The sequence below is a fragment of the Pseudorca crassidens genome, chromosome 9, assembly GCF_039906515.1.
Source record: "Pseudorca crassidens isolate mPseCra1 chromosome 9, mPseCra1.hap1, whole genome shotgun sequence".
Classification (NCBI taxonomy): Eukaryota; Metazoa; Chordata; class Mammalia; order Artiodactyla; family Delphinidae; genus Pseudorca; species Pseudorca crassidens.
In genome coordinates, this window is record NC_090304.1 from 91,951,966 (window position 1) to 91,970,459 (window position 18,494).

General features: G+C 41.4%; 1 protein-coding gene across 1 annotated transcript; it reads left to right on the forward strand.

The window, feature by feature from the left end:
- The first annotated feature begins 7,014 nt into the window (after positions 1–7,014).
- Positions 7,015–17,631, forward strand: REXO2 (RNA exonuclease 2). The gene is made up of 7 exons (XM_067751087.1): positions 7,015–7,216; positions 8,177–8,260; positions 11,872–11,949; positions 12,466–12,577; positions 13,908–14,016; positions 15,237–15,290; positions 17,192–17,631. The coding sequence occupies exons 1-7, from the start codon at positions 7,070–7,072 to the stop codon at positions 17,319–17,321; spliced, it is 714 nt and encodes a 237-aa protein (XP_067607188.1). The 5' UTR covers positions 7,015–7,069; the 3' UTR covers positions 17,322–17,631.
- Positions 17,632–18,494: the final 863 nt, after the last annotated feature.

Here is an 18,494-nt window from a genome sequence, read left to right on the forward strand (position 1 = left end):
TGGGCTGTGCATGTCTAACATCTGTCCTAAATCTTGAAATTTTACCCCACTTTTTATGGAGAAATAAGAGAGGCCGGGTACAAGAGGCCAGAACTGTTATGCCAGTGGTACTTCCTCCACATGGAAGGAAATATCAGGAGTGAGAAGAAACATTCCTCTCTGCTCCCCATCTCTATAACTGTCTTGCTTCAGTTTTGCTTTTTGTGTGTGTGTGTGTGCTAGCAGAGAGCTCAAGTAGGGTTGTGTGATACCATTATTAATGTGCTTTTCATTGAAAAAGCTATTTTAGAATACCTCTCTGTTCTTTAGACATGAGTCAAGTAGGGAATAAGCCAGGAGACAAATCTACTACTGATAGTTGCTGTTCTGTCAGAATTCTTCTTTTTCTTCCTCTTACTTTGTCAGCTTTTGTGCTGCACTGTGCTCTTTGTTTCTGGTTGCTTTTTCTGTTAGCTGATTTCTCTCCCAGGATACTCCTTACCCTTCCAAGAAACAAACTTCTGGTAGGTTTGCTACACCAGTTTATTCAATAGGTGCCAACATACACAAATCAAGCTGAGGATCCTCTTTACATGCTAATTAGATTCTTAAATTTGCAAAAACTTAAAATCCTCAAGGTTGGCATGGGCCTAAGGTATTTTGCAGACAACTTGCAATCTCCTCTCCCCTAGCCTTCAGCTACTCCCTCTATGTAGATGACCTCCAAGTGCAGGTCTCTATCCCTGCCCTTGTCCCAGCAGCCTGCTAGATATCTCTACTTAGTTGTATCCCTTGAATTGCAACTTGAACCTGTCCAAAGTGAAACTTCAACCTTTCCAGAATGGAGCTCATCAACTCTTACTTGTTCTTTCTGTAATTTGTTCTCTTCAACTGGTTTCTCTCTCACTATAAGGGCTAACCATTCTAGTTGCTTAGATCCAAGATGTTCTATCTCTCTGGGATTTTCTTACCCATAATATGTGTTGTCAAAGTTCTCTTCTTTCAGGATCTAATCCAATTTCCATCCTGCACCTCTTTGGTCAAAATGAATCCTTTTCCCCTATATCCCAGTATGACTCTCTAATTCTTTAAAGCATTGGCATGATCTCCCTTGTATCAAATTTTGTATCTCCTGATTTTTGTACAAAAATACATTAAATGAGCACCTACTGTATAATGTATTAGATATTCTCTATGTGTTTATTTAGTCTTCATACCATCCATTTTACAGATGGAAAAATTAAAGCTGTTTCCTTATCTGCAAAAACAACAACAACAAAAACTAAAAAACAGGGACTTCCCTGGTGATGCAGCGGTTAAGAATCCACCTGCCAATGCAGGGGACACGGGTTCGAGTCCTGGTCCAGGAAGATCCCACAAGCCACGGAGCAACTAAGCCCGTGCACCACAACTACTGAGCCTGTGCTCTAGAGCCCGCAAGCCACAACTACTGAGCCCACGTGCCACAACTACTGAAGCCCACTCACCTAGAGCCCATGATCTGCAACAAGAGAAGCCACTGCAGTGAGAAGCCCGTGCACCATAACGAAGAGTAGCCCCTGCTCGCTGCAACTAGAGAAAGCCCATGCACAGCAACGAAGACCCAATGCAGCCAAAAATAAATAAATAAATAAATTTATTAAAACAACAACAAGAAAAATACAACTCTAAACCTAAAATGAACCATTAATATTTTAAATACTTCTAGTGTCTGGTATAATGTCAGCTTAATAAATGTATTTTTCCTCTGGCATTCTAGCACAGTGTTTGATACATACTAAGTATTCAGTAGTAAATATCATGTATCATACAAAATGTTTATTGGACTACATTGAGGTAAGATGAACATCAAATTTCACGAAAACCTATAGTGTGTCCATTTTGTACAAGGCGTAATTTTTTTTTTTATGAATTAATTTATTTTTGGCTGCGTTGGGTCTTTGTTGCTATGCGGGGGCTTTCTCTAGTTGCGGCGAGCGGGGGCTACTCTTCGTTGCGGTGCTTGGGCTTCTCATTGCGGTGGCTTCTCTTGTTGCGGAGCATGGCTGTAGGCACGCGGGCTTCAGTAGTTGTGGCTCGCGGGCTCTAGAGCACAGGCTCAGTAGTTGTGACGCATGGGCTTAGTTGCTCCACGGAATGTGGGAGCTTCCCGGACCAGGGCTCGAACCCGTGTCCCCTGTATTGGCGGGCGGATTCTTAACCACTGTGCCACCAGGGAAGACCTACAAGGCATATTTTATATTTGGCTTGAACTTTTTACAGTGATAGAGTGTAAAAGGCAAAAGATTTAGCATCCTTTATTCCTCCCCAATATCACCAGAAGGAAGTAAACAACAGTTATCAGTTATCAGCAGTGAACATGATGTCAACATTTCTCAAGACAAAGTATCACAAAGCAGGAAAAGAAGAGATACTATCACCAAACAGGTGTTCATGAGGTATTTACTGCCTATTTAAAAATGCTTTATAGGACATTTAAAAACTGTAGGACAGTTTGCAGGTTTGTTCTTTTTTTTTAAGAGTTCAAGATATCTATGAAAAATCTATTAACTTTTATGGCACTTGGGAGGATAAGGCCAAAACATCTCAGAAGGTACTTTTCAGGGAGTGTGAGGAAACCCTAGATAACCAGCAAGGATCAGATTATTCATGCTAATCAGGAAGGGCTGGCTCAGGAGCAGGGTGAGGAGACTGGCCTTGGTGGGGGGACCACAGAGCACCCTCTTTGGTCCCCAGTTGCACTGCTGCTGGGCAACCAGCCAGGGCTGCCCCTAAGGATACCAGACCTTCCCTCACCAAAGAGTCTCTGTTGTCCAATAGCCTCCAGGACCCACTGCCTACAAAGCTCATGGAGAAAACCAACCCCAAACCTGGAGAAACTGATAACATGAAATAGGAAGGGAGAAAGGCAAAAAGAAATAATGGTGGTGATGGTGGGTTTTGTTTAACCTTTGCTCGGATGCAAAGAGAAACAGCCAGAATGACTACTAACTAGTATTACTACCATTACTATATGGCTCTGTGCTAGTCCTCTACAAGTATAAAAATTATTGTATTCTGGAAATTAAAGTCAAGTTTAATAGGATGGTGATAAAGCATATCAGATAAAGCTCACTGGGGACAAGGTTGTAACAACATTAGGTTTATGAACTTGCTGTAACAATCAACATGAGGAACCAGGGGTCTCTCCTAAGAGGGAGTAGGGAAAGACTTTTAAAAATAGGGCTTGGGGATTCCCTGGTGGCGCAGTGGTTAAGAATCCGCCTGCCAATGCAGGGGACACAGGTTCGAGCCCTGGTCTGGGAAGATCCCACATCCCGCGGAGCAACTAAGCCCGTGCACCACAACTACAGTGCCTGTGTTCTAGAGCCCATGCGCCACAACTACTGAGCTCACCGCCACAACTACCGAAGCCCATGCGCCTAGAGCCCGTGATCCACAACAAGAGAAGCCACCACAGTGAGAAGCCCATGCACCGCAACAAAGAGCAGCCCCCGCTCGCTGCAACTAGAAGAAAGCCCGCGCACAGCAACGAAGACCCAACGCAGCCAAAAATAAATAAAATAAAATAAATAAAACATTAATAAATAAATAAATGAAAATAGGCCTTGGATGATTCTAAAGAAGAACCAGGGGAAGTAGGGGTTACCTCTGGTTTGATTATCACAGTAATCTCTGCCCAGGAGGTGAGAGAATCAAAGCAGGGCTGGGGAAGTCCGGGTAAGAAAGCAGCAATAAAAAAATAAAATTAAAATCCATGTAAATATTCACAGTAGTCGAAGGGTGGAAGCAACCCAAGTGTCCATTGAGTGATGAGTGGATAAACAAGATGTGGTAAATATATACAATGGAATGTTATTTGATCTTAGAAAGGAAGGACATTGTGACACATGCTACAACTTGGATGAATTTTCAGGACATTATGATAAGTGAAATAAGCCAGACACAAAAGGACAAATATTGTATGATACCCCTTATATGAGGTACCTAGAATAGTCAAATTAACAGAGGCAGAAAGTGAAATGGTGGTGGCCTGTGGCTGAGAGGGGCATGGGTGGAAACAGGGAATTAGTATTTAATGGCATGGAATTTTCAGTTTGGGAAGATGAAAAAGTTCTGGAGAAGGATGGTGGTGATGGTTGCACAACAATATGAAGGCATTTAATGCCACTGAACTGCAGACTTAAATATGGCTAAAATGGGAAATTTTATGTATGTATATTTTACCACACACACACAAAAAGTAAAAAAAAACAACACAAACGCTTAAAAAAGAAGTAGTGATCTTTAAATAAGGGGAGGGTTTATGTAGCCTTGGCCATGTCTTGTTAGAAACAGATCAGAACTGAGTTGTAGTCCCAACTCAGATCCTTACTAACAGCATGACCTTGAATGAGCTGAATCCTCTCTCACCCTGAGCCTCAGTTTTCTCCTTTATGGAATGTGGGGTAAGGCTGAATCATCCTCAGAGTCCCATCTAGCTCTAACAACCTGGGGCCCTTGAGGCTGGGCAAGTGGGGGTCTAGCGGAGCTGCTGTGCTCACCTCCACCCTTGTGACCTTAAGCCCAGAGGGACCAGAAACATCACAGTCTGACTACCAGCAGTGTTGAAAAGCTGACTCAGGTCCTGTTTCCTTAGAAACTATAAATTTAAGATAAATGTGGAATGCTGTGTCTGGAAACCTCTTATCTGAATCTCTGCCCCTGGGTTGGAAATCGAGGTAGTTTCTCTGTATCAAAGTGACACACATGGCCCAGATTCTTTAAGAGGAGCTGTTCTCTCTGAAATGACTTCAAACAGCAAAGTTTCTCATAGCCTATGATTTTAGAGAACAAAATTTATCGGCATTTTACCCTTGTAAATTAACAAAAGCAGTTTTTATAGGTTCATGACAGAATTGAAAAAGCAAAGTCTCTGAGCAGAGTGGTGTGGTTTTAAGATAAATTCTGTTGTGAAAGGAAAAGGGAACGAAATGAGTCCACTGTGGGACAAGGCTGCTTTCAGATTCTAGAGCCCCATGTTCTTCTGTCTGCCCTCCCTCTTTTCCTTTTGGCCACGCGGCTTGCAGGATCTCAGTTCCCTGCCCAGGGATTGAAACAGGGCCATGGCAGTGAGAGCTCAGAAACCTAACCAGGGAACTCCCTGTCCTCCCTTTTATTTACATGGTTTCGATTTGTGAATTTGATGCGTACATTGTTCTGCTTTGGGACAATAACCTTTAAGATTACCAATCAAATGTTATTATACACAAAATCCAATAAACTATAAATCTCCTTACATTATAATACCATTCATTTAAAGTGTGTCTTTATGTTAAAATGAAAGTACATTACTATGAAAACTTGTTTCAAAGAAGTCCACACATAATTTTAACTCCCCAATATTTTTAAATTACGAGCATGTTTTCAGGATACAAGTTCTTTAATGTAAATAGCATTTCCTAAGTTGTAAATTGTGATAAAACTGATCCATGTTCCAGTAGTAACTTTGAAAACAAAAGGTGTTCTTTGAAAATTTATCAATGCTTCCAGAGGATAAAAAGCACAATTGATAAAAGTTTATATACTTCAACTGATTCTACTTTCTATGAATCAAGTTTAAAACAAAGAAAAAACTACAGAAGAAATGTAGACTACTTCTTTTTTTATTTTATTTTTTATTAAATTTTTATTAATTTTTTTTTTTTTTTTTACTTTTTGTAGACTATTTCTTATAAAGTAGGCCACAAGTGAGTAAAAAGCTAAAGCAAAACAATGTGACTCATCAGGCAGTGCAGTTAGAATATATACCATTGTGTGTGTGTGTGTGTGTGTGTGTGTGTGTGTGTGTGTGTGTACATAAAACTGCACACGATTTGATGACACTTAGAAGAGATTTCCTCTGTGACCTGGAAGGTGGTGGGCTGGGTATACCTGAGAAGTTGAAGGTGAAATCCAGGACACTGCATTATTCTTACAGCTCTTACTAGGCAACAAAGTTTCTCTCTCACAAAACCAGCTCACGAGGTGTGAATTACTATACGATGGACCACCAGCTCTGTAATTAGTGGCAATACGGCTTTCAGAAAAATACACAGAGGGTATAATTCCAGGCTGAGACCAAATGTTTGTGACAATGTCGCACTCAGCACCCCGACTTGCCACTGAATAGCCAAAGATTTAAGAGACTCAATGCAATTTGATACTCCAGGGTCGAAAGATCTTGTTGGTGGCCATCTCTACTCGTGGAAATAATGGAAACTATAGCTGTTAGTGGAGGATTAAAAATACTTTGATCAAAACCAAAGCAGATTGCAGAGCGAGCAAAGCTGTTTTTAGTTCATTTTAATTTAATTTGCTGCATAGATTCGTTATACACGGACGAGATTTAACCTTGAAAACTTGTAAGGGTGGACTAGGAAGTCATTACCACTGACATCTAACAGCTGAACTGAAACACTGACCACGGCAAGCCCCTGTGTAAGGAATAAGAAGTAACCCTTTGCCTATGAAGGAAAGGGACTTTTTAGTCAGCACCTACAGCGTGCTAAGTGATCTCTTGGATAAGATCTCATTTAAGGATTTCTAAAGGACTTGTTGATAGTGGAAATGGTCTTCTGGACTGAAAAAAAGCACACCACCCTGCTGTTTCATGTAAATGAGAAAAATACCCAGTGTGTGGAGTTGCAAGTAATTAAAAAGAATGGGGAAAAAAAGAAAAAAAGATACATTAAAAAAAAGGTAACCAGGTCTCTTTCGACTTAACAAACTAAGAGAGTTCTTCCTCAACTAGGCGATTTACAACTAATCCAAATTCAGGAAACAACTCCTAAAAACGAATAAACTTAGTTCTGAAAAACATGCGCGTCCAGTAACATCCGAAAACACGTGGCGGGGGCGGGGATATCAGGCGCAACAGCAGGCAAGACTCTAAGTCCCATCATCCCATTCGGCAGCTAAGCCGGACTGTTCAGGGCCAGCCGGCGCACTGGATGCTGGGACTTGAGGTTTTTGCTCCTGCACCTCCTCGCGGGTTTGCGACGTTTAGTGACCATCGCGCCTGCGCCAGCGCCGGCTGAGAGGCTGGGGCCGTGGCGGCTTGTGCCGGGTGATGCTAGGCGGCTCCCTGGGTTCCAGGCTGTTGCGAGGTGTGGGTGGGACTCGAGGGCCGTTCGGGGCGTGGGGTGTCCGTGAAGCTGGCGCAGCCATGGCGGTGGGGGAGAGCATGGCTCAGCGGATGGTCTGGGTAGACCTGGAGGTAAGTCAGGGCGGTGGGGCGTGAGGGGAGGCGAGTGAGGTTTCGCGCGTGGGACAGAGTAGCCGAGCCTGTCCGGGGAGAGTGGCAGTGTCTGGGTCTCAGGTGTGGCAGGTGAGCGCCTCCCGGCTGTGGACGGCGCGGGGCAGGTCGGGGGGGGCAGGAGTCCTGCGGGTGTTGGGGACTGTGCCGGACTGTTGGGTTTCTTTTCCAGAGGGTGGAGTCATCCATATGGCTTGCCCTAGCTCCCAATTCCGCCCAGATGTGGACCTCCCTAACCCTCTGATGGACTCAGGGTCACGGGGGCAGGGGTGCGCACAGCGGCTGTGCTAGACCCCAGTTCCCCAGTCTCCCAGAACCCTAGGTTGTTAGAGCTAGACGGGACCCCGGGGATGACTCAGCCTTACCCCACGTTCCCTAAAGGAGAAAACTGAGGCCCAGAGAGAGGACTCAGCTCATTCAAGGTCGCGCAGTTAGTGAAGGTCGGGGTTGGGACTACAACCCAGTTCTGATCCCTTTAGGTTTTCCATAGTCAGCCAAGGACTCCCCTCTCCCTTGAGCCTCAGTTTTCTCATATATGAAATGGGGATCATAACACTAGATTGTGATGAAGATCAAGTGGTGCAATTAACATAAAAACTTTGTAAACTCTGCAGAGATGTAGTGATGTTAGTTATCTAACTCTTCCAAAATTGAACGCTGTCAGCACTCAATTTTGCTTACTTTGCATCGGCCCCAGAGTAGGACTGTGATGCCTGGCATGTAGCAGGCCCTTGGTAAATGTTTATTGAATAAATAACTCATAATGAGTGCCTTGAGGACTTGCTCAAGGAGCATTATTGTCTCTTTTATCCTGGCTGTGGGATATAAATTGAATGTGATTGAGGGATGCCCTGTTAAATAAACTTGGATACAGTAGGCCAGAAAGACGGTTTTGTGTGTGTGATGTATTTTTTATTGCAGATGACAGGATTGGACATTGAGAAGGACCAGATTATTGAGATGGCCTGTCTGATAACTGACTCTGATCTCAACATTTTGGCTGAAGTAGGTTATGCCTTGTAATACAACCATACTGTTTAGAGTGTACTTTGGAAATCTAAAGATTGGTGCACCCCCCCCCCATCTCTTTATTTAAAATATAAGAAAACTGAGGTCCCTGTAGATTAAGGTCCAAAATAATGTTCTAGGTCATGGTGGGCTTGGTACTAGAACCAGAGTAATCCATCTCAGAGCCTAGTATTTTTCTATAGTACTGCCCAAAATTAGGAACTATAAATGCTATCATTTGCTAAGAGCTTACTGTGTGCCAGGCACAGTTCTAAGTGCTTTACATGTATTCACTGTTAATCCTCACAGCACCTATAAGGTAGGTACTGTTATACTCACTATGTATAGAGAGACGCTTTGGCATTCAGTTGTTGGGTAATTTGCCCAAGGCCACCTGGCTAGTGATTGGGAGAGCCAGGAGTTCGACCCAAGCAGTCTGAGCAAAGTGCTCCCAACCAATAAGACACTCGACTGTGGTCCCACCAGGATTGGTGACTCATGCCAAAGTTGACTTCTTTATATTATCATCTTAGCTTATATATAGCTTAGCTTATAACTCCATATATCCAGTTTCTACGTTTTCAGCTAGGACCTGTGATTCGTCTAGATCTATATTAAGATTTTAGAATTTCTGTTGATACAGAATCATAAACTATCCTCCTGTTGACATATTGGGCATGATTAAGGTTTTAACATGCTGCTTTTAACTGAAACATTAAGCAGAACAAATAAAACACACCTGTTGCCTTTTGGCCACTCACAAAGCATTTAATAAGCATATGAGAACATCTGATTGGTAGAGGGTGAAATCCTGGGCCCTGACTAACTGTCAGCAGTATTTGGAGGTGGTGAGAAACTCTAGAATAGGAACACAGCAGGGATGTTTTGGGGAAAGACAGTTTTGTTAAAATAAGTTTCCAGAGGGTCGGATTGATGTGCTACTGGCACTGGATAAATTTCACAAGTCTACAGTTAAGACTTCTACTTATTTTCCTGGTTAGGTAAGAGAGGGGAGGAACCATTTTAGATGAATTGCTACTTTCATGGAGTACCAGGCATACATCTTGGAGTACCTCCTGATACATCAGCTGGAGGGGAATCGTGAGACTTTGTATCTCACTGTAGCAACTACCTCTTTTTTTTCCAAAACAAAACAAACAAAATAACTTTTATATAAACCTTGAGTTTTAGGTTTGGTTGTTTTTTCCTGTCACTTGGAATTTCCTAGATATGAATAGTGAAGAGAAGTGTGTTTATTTACCAGCCCTGCTTACCCTTGTCTGAAGAAGAGTTTTTCCCTTAGACTGTTGATACAATGTGAAATACTGACAGTTTAATGGACCAGTTAGTTGATATGTACCCTGGAGGAAATTGGGGTCTGTAGTCACACAGCTGCACATGAGGGTGGCATTTGTAAATAGACCCAGTCTAATGAGGATAAGGATTTTTTTTTAACATCTTTATTGGAGAATAATTGCTTTACAATGGTGTGTTAGTTTCTGCTTTATAACAAAGTGAATCAGCTATACATATATCCCCATATCTCCTCCCTCTTGCGTCTCCCTCCCACCCTCCCTATCCCACCCCTCTAGATGGTCACAAAGCACCCAGCTGATCTCCCTGTGCTATGCGGCTGCTTCCCACTAGCTATCGATTTTACATTTGGTGGTGTATATATGTCCATGCCACTCTCTCAGTTCATCCCAGTTTATCCTTCCCCCTCCCCATGTCCTCAAGTCCATTCTCTGTGTCTGCATCTTTATTCTTTTGAGGATAAGGATGTTTAAAAAGAAAAAATTGCTTAGGGGCAGTTAGCACTGAAGTGTCAGTTCTGTGGAATATATGTTTTATTCTTGTATACGAGTCTGAGGAAAATGTTTTATGCTAGAAGAACAGACATCCCACCTGGAAATTTTTCTGTAAGTAGCTTAGTGTGCCAAACTGGAATCTAGAGTAAGTTAAATAGCCTTAAGTTGATAGTCGTTGGCTTTTTCCATCATGGTTTGTTAGAATTGTGTTTTGCAATATGAGGTTTTCGGTTTTTTAAAAAATATGTTATCAAAACAGCAAGGTCCTACTGTATTGCACGGGGAACTATATTCAATGTCCTGAGATCAACCAGAATGGGAAAGAATATAAAAAAGAATGTATATGTATGTAAAACTGAATCACTCTGCTGTACAGCGGAAATTAACACAACATTGGAAATCAACTATACTTCAGTAAAAAAAAAAACCCAAACAACATAGGTTATCAGAGCAAATTTTTTCTTCTTCATGGAGATTGCTGTCACCAGTTTTCTTGTTTGGCTAAAACTCCTTGTTAGTTGTAGTTGTCAGGCATATTTTAGTCAAATTCTTGCCATTCCTCTCACTAATTGCAAGGTACTTTTACCGCTTTAGTAGTAACCATACCTTGAATTTAGAGAATCTTTTTTCCCCAGAGAGTTCAAAGAACTTTCATATCTGTAATTTCTTTTATCCTGTTAACATCCCTGTGAGGGAAGGGGTTGCGGGGGCTGTTATCTCCATGGTACAGAAGGTAAAACTAAGCCAAAGGTGACTTGCTTTAATGCCACAAGTTGAGCTTCTGCTACTGCTGGGATTCTGTCTGACTCACAGTTGAATGTTCTATTAAGTGGAGCTGAGAATTCCAGCATCACTTTTTTTTTTCAATCTTTCACATGTCACCAATTACTTTTTGAACTTTTTAATGTGAAAATACTGTTAAAAGTAAACAGTATAGCTTTATGCAAAATATTATGTATAGTAAGTTGGTTTTTTTGTGCTGTTCTTCTCCTGTCTCATCCCACTTCCCAACTTTTATGTATTTTCTATGCATATACAAATGTGGTTTTTTTTTTTTTTTTTTTTTTTTTTTTTTTGCGGTACGCGGGCCCCTCACTGTTGTGGCCTCTCCCGTTGTGGAGCACAGGCTCCGGACGCGCAGGCTCAGCGGCCATGGCTCACGGGCCCAGCCGCTCCGCGGCATGTGGGATCTTCCCGGACCGGGGCACGAACCCGTGGCCCCTGCATTGGCAGGCGGACTCTCAACCACTGCGCCACCAGGGAAGCCCAATGTGTGTTGTTTTTAAAACAAGTATAAGTGAACTCATAAGCATGCATACACTGTTCTGCAATTTGCTTTTTTCACTTGGCAGTATAGACACTTTTCATAGGGGTTGGCAAACCTTTTCTAAAAAACACCAAATATTAAATATTGTAGGCTTAGAGTGCCACGTACCTCTCTGCCCCATATTTGTTTGTTTTACAACCATTTACAAATGTAAAAATCATTCTTAGCTTGCTGGCAATTAAAAGAAAAAAAAAGCCACAGGCTGGGGCTGTAGTTTGCTGACCCTTGGTGGATACCTGTGTCCTCTGTTGATAGGCATTTCAGTTTTCGGCTGTGTTATGTGTGTGTTTGTTCATTATTTTTTGCTCTCATAAATAGTGCTGGAATGAATGAGGACCACTTTTAGAGTTAACAAAGTCCCTCACCTTTCTTCCCTTTTCTAGTATATATATGTAATTCTTAAAGCAGTTAAACTCAGAAACCAAGCTTATCCCCATTGATTCTGGATGACTAACAGCTTTTCCTATCCACAGGGTCCTAACCTGATTATAAAACAGCCAGATGAGTTACTGGACAGCATGTCAGACTGGTGTAAGGAGCATCATGGGAAGGTAACATTACCATAAAAGGGGTAGAGGAAGATTGCTTGGCAAGCCTGGGAAACTGCTTGCTTGTTCACTTTTCATCTTTGGGACCTCTCGAGACCATCTTCTCCTGAATGTCCTCTTTTTTCCTCTTCTGCATTCAGTCTGTCACGAGCACATTGCGGATTATCAAGTATTGCTCAAGTCAGTCTTTTGGATAAGGTTAGACATCAACTTTCAGAGAAGGGAGAATGCCGCTCTCCTGTTAAGTTGTTTCTTCCCAGAGGTTATATCCTTGGACTTTGAGCACCATCTTTTCTGACTGTGTGGAAATGCTATTAACAATCAGGAACATAGCTTATTTGACTTGGATTCTTTAAGAAAAAAATCGGTGCCACGATGGCAGTTTCAGTGTGAACTTGAGCTCTGTAAATGGTCCATCTGTGGTTATATTTGCCCATTTTAGAAGTGAAGTTTCCTATCTGGATGCCTTTGAAAACTGACTTCATGTGTCTTGGTGGGGCTGGGGATTCTCTCTTGCAGTCTGGTCTAACCAAAGCAGTGAAGGAGAGTACAATGACACTGCAGCAGGCAGAGTATGAATTTCTGTCCTTTGTACGACAGCAGACTCCTCCGGGGCTCTGTCCACTTGCAGGTAAAATCCAGTCCTATGTCTGCCTTGTAGATAGTCTTCCATCGTAGTGGTTCAAGAGACTGCGGTTCCAGAACGATCAGCCAGGATCATCGTGCCTTCCACTTAACCCTGATTGGGATTATCCATCTTACTTTTGTTGCTCAAATTTCCTTGGATAATTTATACATGAATATCGGGGAAAATGCCCCGAAACCTGACATGAGATCTGGGATGCCCAGATTAACTCAATAAAAAATTTCCACCTATTTTTATTATGGAAAAATTTCAGATATACAGAAAAGTTGGATCTAGTAGTTGTTCACCTCGTGCCATGTTTATCTGTCTATTTTTTTGGATATTTGACAGTAAATTGCAGGCATCATGACACTTCATCCCTAAATAGATCACCCAGCATTTCCTAAGAATAAGGACATTTTCTTAAGTAACCACAATATCATTGTCACATTTAAGACGATTAAAAACAATTCAGTAACATCATCTGATACCTAGTCCACATCCGAAATGTCTATTTGTTTTTTAACCAGGATTCAGTCAAGACTCACGCATTTCATTTGGTTATTATGTCGCTTTAGTCTCTTAATCTAAAATGCGCACCTATCTTTTTTTCCCCTTGTGACATTGACTTTTTAAAGAAACTAGGCCAGTTCTGCTAGGATTTTGAAAGGACTGCCATTGTCAAAGGGAGGCTAATGTCCTGTGGTCGTGTGTTTGTATTTGTATATGTAAGCTGGTATAATAACTAACATTTTCCTTAAATAGTCATTAAAAAGTTTTGACTTTAAGTACTATAGCATGTATTGTATAAATTTTCCCCCTAGCCAATGCAGCTGGTGTCTGTTTTAAAGTTCTTATCTAAAATTTAGTGTTTTTAATATAAATTACTGTGTGGAAACATGAATGTGGTCATGGTTGATTGAAATTGAAATGTAAATAAATGCTTATCTACTTATGAGTTTATCTACAGTTAAACTTTTAGTGTTAGTGGTGTAGATTTTGTGATACTGGGAGAAAATTTGTGCATGTGGTATTATCTAAAGAAGTTACAGATTTGAGCGTTATTTTAAGTATGTGGAATGCTAGATTCATCCTTTTGTCCATAAAGAGGCCATTTACAAATTTATTATGAGTTAAACTGTCTAAATACTCTGAAATCTGCACTTGTAATCTAATCAGATACCCTCAAACCTAATTTCGAAGTTTTGAGATGCTTTGAGGAATTGTTTGAATTCTTTAAAACAATCACCTCCAATTAAATACAGTTTATGAATTTTTATGTCCTTTTGTATACTACTAGAAATACACAGATGCGGTATGCTTCGTGTCTTTCTAGGAAATTCAGTTCATGCAGATAAGAAGTTTCTTGACAAATACATGCCCCAGTTCATGAAACATCTTCATTATAGAATAATTGACGTGAGCACTGTTAAAGAGCTGTGCAGGTAAGGGCTGTATTTAGGATCCATTCAACTGCCTCATTTAGCATGTCTTCCTTGAGAATTTGTAGAGTAATTGAATGAAGGTGTAGAACTGAGGGGGCCAGGTGGGTGTATAACTTCCTCATCCCATTGTCTCTTGAACTGGTGAGAATTGGGAGAAAGAACATCACAAATCTTCCGTATAAATTTCACTAATCTGGAAAATTTATTGAGCTCCCAGTTTCTGCGCCACGTATTGGCCTATGTGCTGGGAACATACAGATGCAGAGCCCTCAAGTGCTTAGAGTCCAGTGAATTGACAGATGTGTAAAAAACACACCTGAGAAGCGTACTGTGTGATGACGTCTCTTAGGGAAAAGTGCGGGTAGAATATTGCGGGCACGAGTGAAGGAGCAGAGACAGCTGGAGTGAGGGAGATAGGGAGTTAGCAAAAACGTCCCGGAGAAAATAGCTTTCAAGTTGAGATTTAAGGAAGAGTGGCCGTTTTCCAGGTATTTAGGGTGAGGAGTGAGCTTTCCAGAGAATGGGCAGAGGTATGAAGATAGGCGGGAGCTGGAAGGTAAAGGTGATGTGATTAGATCATTCTGATTAGAAGGTGGTAAGAAAAGAGGTGGGAGATGAGCAAGACCCCTGCACCATCTTGGAGAGAGAAGAAGGAGCTATAGGGAAATGGCAGTGGGCGGCAGAGAGCAGAGGCCGAGCATTTGAGAGGGTCAGTAGCACGGCATTGAGCGCTTGAATGGGGGCATGAGGAAAAGGAGGGAGGTATAAAGTGATTCCTCGCCTTTCTAGTTTGGGTGGTTAGGTGGATGATGGAACTGATCAGAGATAAAGGGGAAAATAAGAGGAAGAGTAGATTTGGCCGATGGGGGAAGGGAGATGTTGAGGACGATGAGTATGACCGTATGTGTGTGTAGAGGTGGAAGTGTCTGGAATTTTAGGTGGAGATGTCCAGTCGGCAGTTGGATATCCATGACAGAAGCGCAGGAGAGGGCTGGGCTGGAGTGCGCAGATTTAGTTATCTTATACATTGTTGATCTTGCCCAAAGAGAACCTATAGTATGAAGAGAGGAAAGGGAGGAAGGTGGAGTCCCAGACAGGGAGGTAACTCGATAGTCACAACCCAAATGCCTTTTACAAAGTTATTAAACTACTTGAAGGACGTAATTATTCAGTGTGTTTGAGACAGTTTCCTTTGAGAGTTCCATTTTTGCTGTATGTAGACGCTGGTATCCAGAAGAATATGAATTTGCACCAAAGAAGGCTGCTTCTCACAGGTAAGTTTGGGTCCTTCCAAGTGCTTGGCCGTCTGACACGCACATAACTCCCGAATTCCTGACTGCTTGAAATAATGTCTCTGTTCCCTTGGGGGAAAAGTAAAGGACAACTACATAAAGATAACCTTCTCTTGCTAAGATTATCAGGAATTCTGGTCAGTGTTCTAACATGCCATTGTGAGATATGTATGGTCTTAATGTCTTTAGTGCTGATTTGAAACTTGTAGATAACTTAGTTTGTAGGTATGTGAAGTGGTCTAATTTTTCTAGTAATGAGCAGTATAAGTTTCTTCCCATCAAGCGTATGGATTTGTAGTCGTTAAAAATTAGAACACTTTGTGTACAGTTGTGCAACACAGTTAGCCTCACTTAGACACTTTGTAGTTTTTCAGATTGTTTCTTTCTACGTCTGCAACCTTAGGCTGAAGTACACAAGGAATTTAAAGAACTTGTGTATCTAGAGTCCTCTTTCACGTTTTGGTGTTGTAGTCTCTGAGGAAGGACATAAAACCTGGTGGGAGATGTAGCAGCTGGCATTTGTTTCAGCCATGTACCGAGCCCCTACTGTGTACCGTGTACAGTTCTAGCCAAACAGGAAGACCAAGTCCCTGCTCTAAAGAGCCTGGCATTAATGTTTTTCATAGGGCTTTCATGGACTACAGCACAAGTTAACACAGGTCTGGGATACCTCTTGTGAAACAGTTGGGGCTTGATGTGTTTTGGATTTCAGGATTTTTCTGGGTTTAGAAAGGTAGTAATACCCCTAGCAAGGCCTGAGGAAGCACCTCATAATCGAACACATTGCTGTTTCTACAGTGAAATGTACAGATATTCACACCAAATGGCATAACTAATGACTATAAATAGCCTCACATCAAGGTTGGTCGGGTTTTGCCACATAGTGGGCTATAGAAGAACCTTGGGTTTTCAAGTCTTTTTTTGGATTTCAGTATTGTGGCTAAGATGTGGTGTACCTTGATTTAGCCAGAGGCTGTATTTTTGACAGCTTCAGCTCTCCGCCGGTTATTCGAGACCTGGGAAGAAAGCAAAATTGTTGCCTTAACCACAGAAATAACTGTCTTAAAGCTCTTGCACTAAAGTTTGTGCAGTTTGGTCTCTGGAAGAGGCCCTTGACAATCAGAGCAGATTGATTTACTTGCACACTGTTCTAATAATCTTGGTTACCTGATTTCTCAGACTACGACAGATGAGAAACAGTGTGTTGGAGGAGAAGAAAGGCTGTTAGATGGAGGCAGGCTGCCACTGATTATAGCACAAATCACCACGAGAGAGGAGGTAGATCCTCTTTTGTGGTTAGATACTGTCTGATAATTGATGTTCATTATGATGCTGGAGTCACGAGTTACGTTCGAGTACGTGATTATATTTTGTGCAGGACGTCATTAAGTATTGTGCAGTGTTTCCCAAACTCCATGCCATGAGCTGTTAATATGCATTCCACACAGGTGGTCGATTAAGTTTTAGAAATACTGTGTATATAGTACAACCTCCTCTGGGGAATTCACAACACATCAGTACATTAAATGCTTTGCAAAAAACTTCAAAAGAAGAAATGTTTAATCTAGGTTTTCCTAAATTGATTTGACCCCGGAATTCTTTTTTTTTTTTTCCCTGTGGAACACCTCACTATCTTATGGAACAGTTTGGTAAACTTTAATCTGTTATAGTTTAGAATTTTTTTTTTTAAATCATATTTTAAAAAACAAAGCACTTAAGTTTGCTATGCTGAAATGTTCCACTTCTTGATGATGTCAGATAGTTGCATTTACAGTAGCTCTTATTGTTCTTAAGTTATTTATAAAAAGTTACGCTTTGCCAAATGGTGACCATCTCCTCTGGGTTTCGGACGTTTCAACTCTGCGTGGTATGTTTGCTTGTAGGGCACTTGATGACATTAGTGAAAGCATCAGAGAACTTCAGTTTTACCGAAATAACATCTTCAAGAAAAAAACAGATGAGAAGAAGAGGAAAATTATAGAAAATGGGGAAAATGAGAAGACTGTGAGTTGATGCCAGTTCTCATGCTGCCACCATGTAGTTCTCTGGAAGGACCTCTGGTGGTTTTTCTTTTCCTTCCCCTGGGCTCACGCTGACTGCTTGGGCAGAGCACCTTCCTTCAGTGCACTTGCATCTCCCGATTATTCAAGCACACAGCACCTGGAAATTATTTTTCTCCTAACATGCTGTTTTCATTTATGACACAGCAGCTCCTTTGTAAGTACCAGATCACATCCATCCCTTGGTACATATCTGTATTTGCTTTTAGACCATTTCTTTTGTTTTAAAAAAAAAAAATAAAGCTAGTTCTATTGAAATGCAACCCTTTTTGTACCATCTGTTCTTTAGTAGTTTAATGACTGGAAGATGATGTTTTTTAATTTTTCTTTTGTAGGTGGTATGCCTAATGTTTAAATGCTCATAATGCCATTAGGAGTGGGTTACGTTCCTTATGTTAAATAGGAAGCGAACTTATTCTGTTTTGCTTTACAAGTCAAGAATAGAATAACTGGAGATAGGCTCAGAGAAGCAAATTGGGCTCATTGTTAGTTATAGTTACTGAACTATCAGAGCTCTGGAATAGCTACTCTTTGCTATATTCAAGAAATTCAAGTAAGCCACCAGACAGTGATTCTGTAGTAATAACTTAAGGCTTATTGAATAGATATTATCCGCAAGGCAGCCACGGTGCTAGGTTTGTAGAATGTAAATAGTTGGCTGCCCTAGGTCTAATGGTCAGCAATTATTTGAGAAAGGATTTTGGTTTGAATATCTTAACTCCTAAGTTTATGTACTTTAGAGCACAGTAGATAGTTTAGTCCTCAACCAGAGGGTCCATTAGGATCATCTGTCTCTACAACAAATCTCCTTCAGAGATGCCCCCTAAAACAAGGAATCAGAATGGGGCAGGGCCTGCAGGTGACCCACGTCTCCTAGAGAACCACTGGACTAAAAGACTTCTGTGCTGATCTCAGATTCCATCCTAACTCGATCATATGGCCATTATATCAACATAGCAGTGTGATCCTAATGTGAGAGTTACAGACAGAAATCACTGGACTGTAGATTAGAATTACCTCATAATTTCGTTGACTACGTTGTTTAACCTTATACAACAACCTATGAGTGGAGAGAGGCTTTAGTGGTACTTCTCTAAATGAGTAAATGAAGGCTCAAATTCACAAG

Excerpts from the sequence above, each read along its gene's own strand:
- REXO2 (XM_067751087.1), top strand. The coding sequence starts at position 7,070 with ATGCTAGGCGGCTCCCTGGGTTCCAGGCTGTTGCGAGGTGTGGGTGGG. Across the intron at positions 8,261-11,871 it reads ATCTCAACATTTTGGCTGAA|GGTCCTAACCTGATTATAAA; the intron begins GTAGGTTATGCC and ends TCCTATCCACAG. Across the intron at positions 12,578-13,907 it reads GGGGCTCTGTCCACTTGCAG|GAAATTCAGTTCATGCAGAT; the intron begins GTAAAATCCAGT and ends GTGTCTTTCTAG.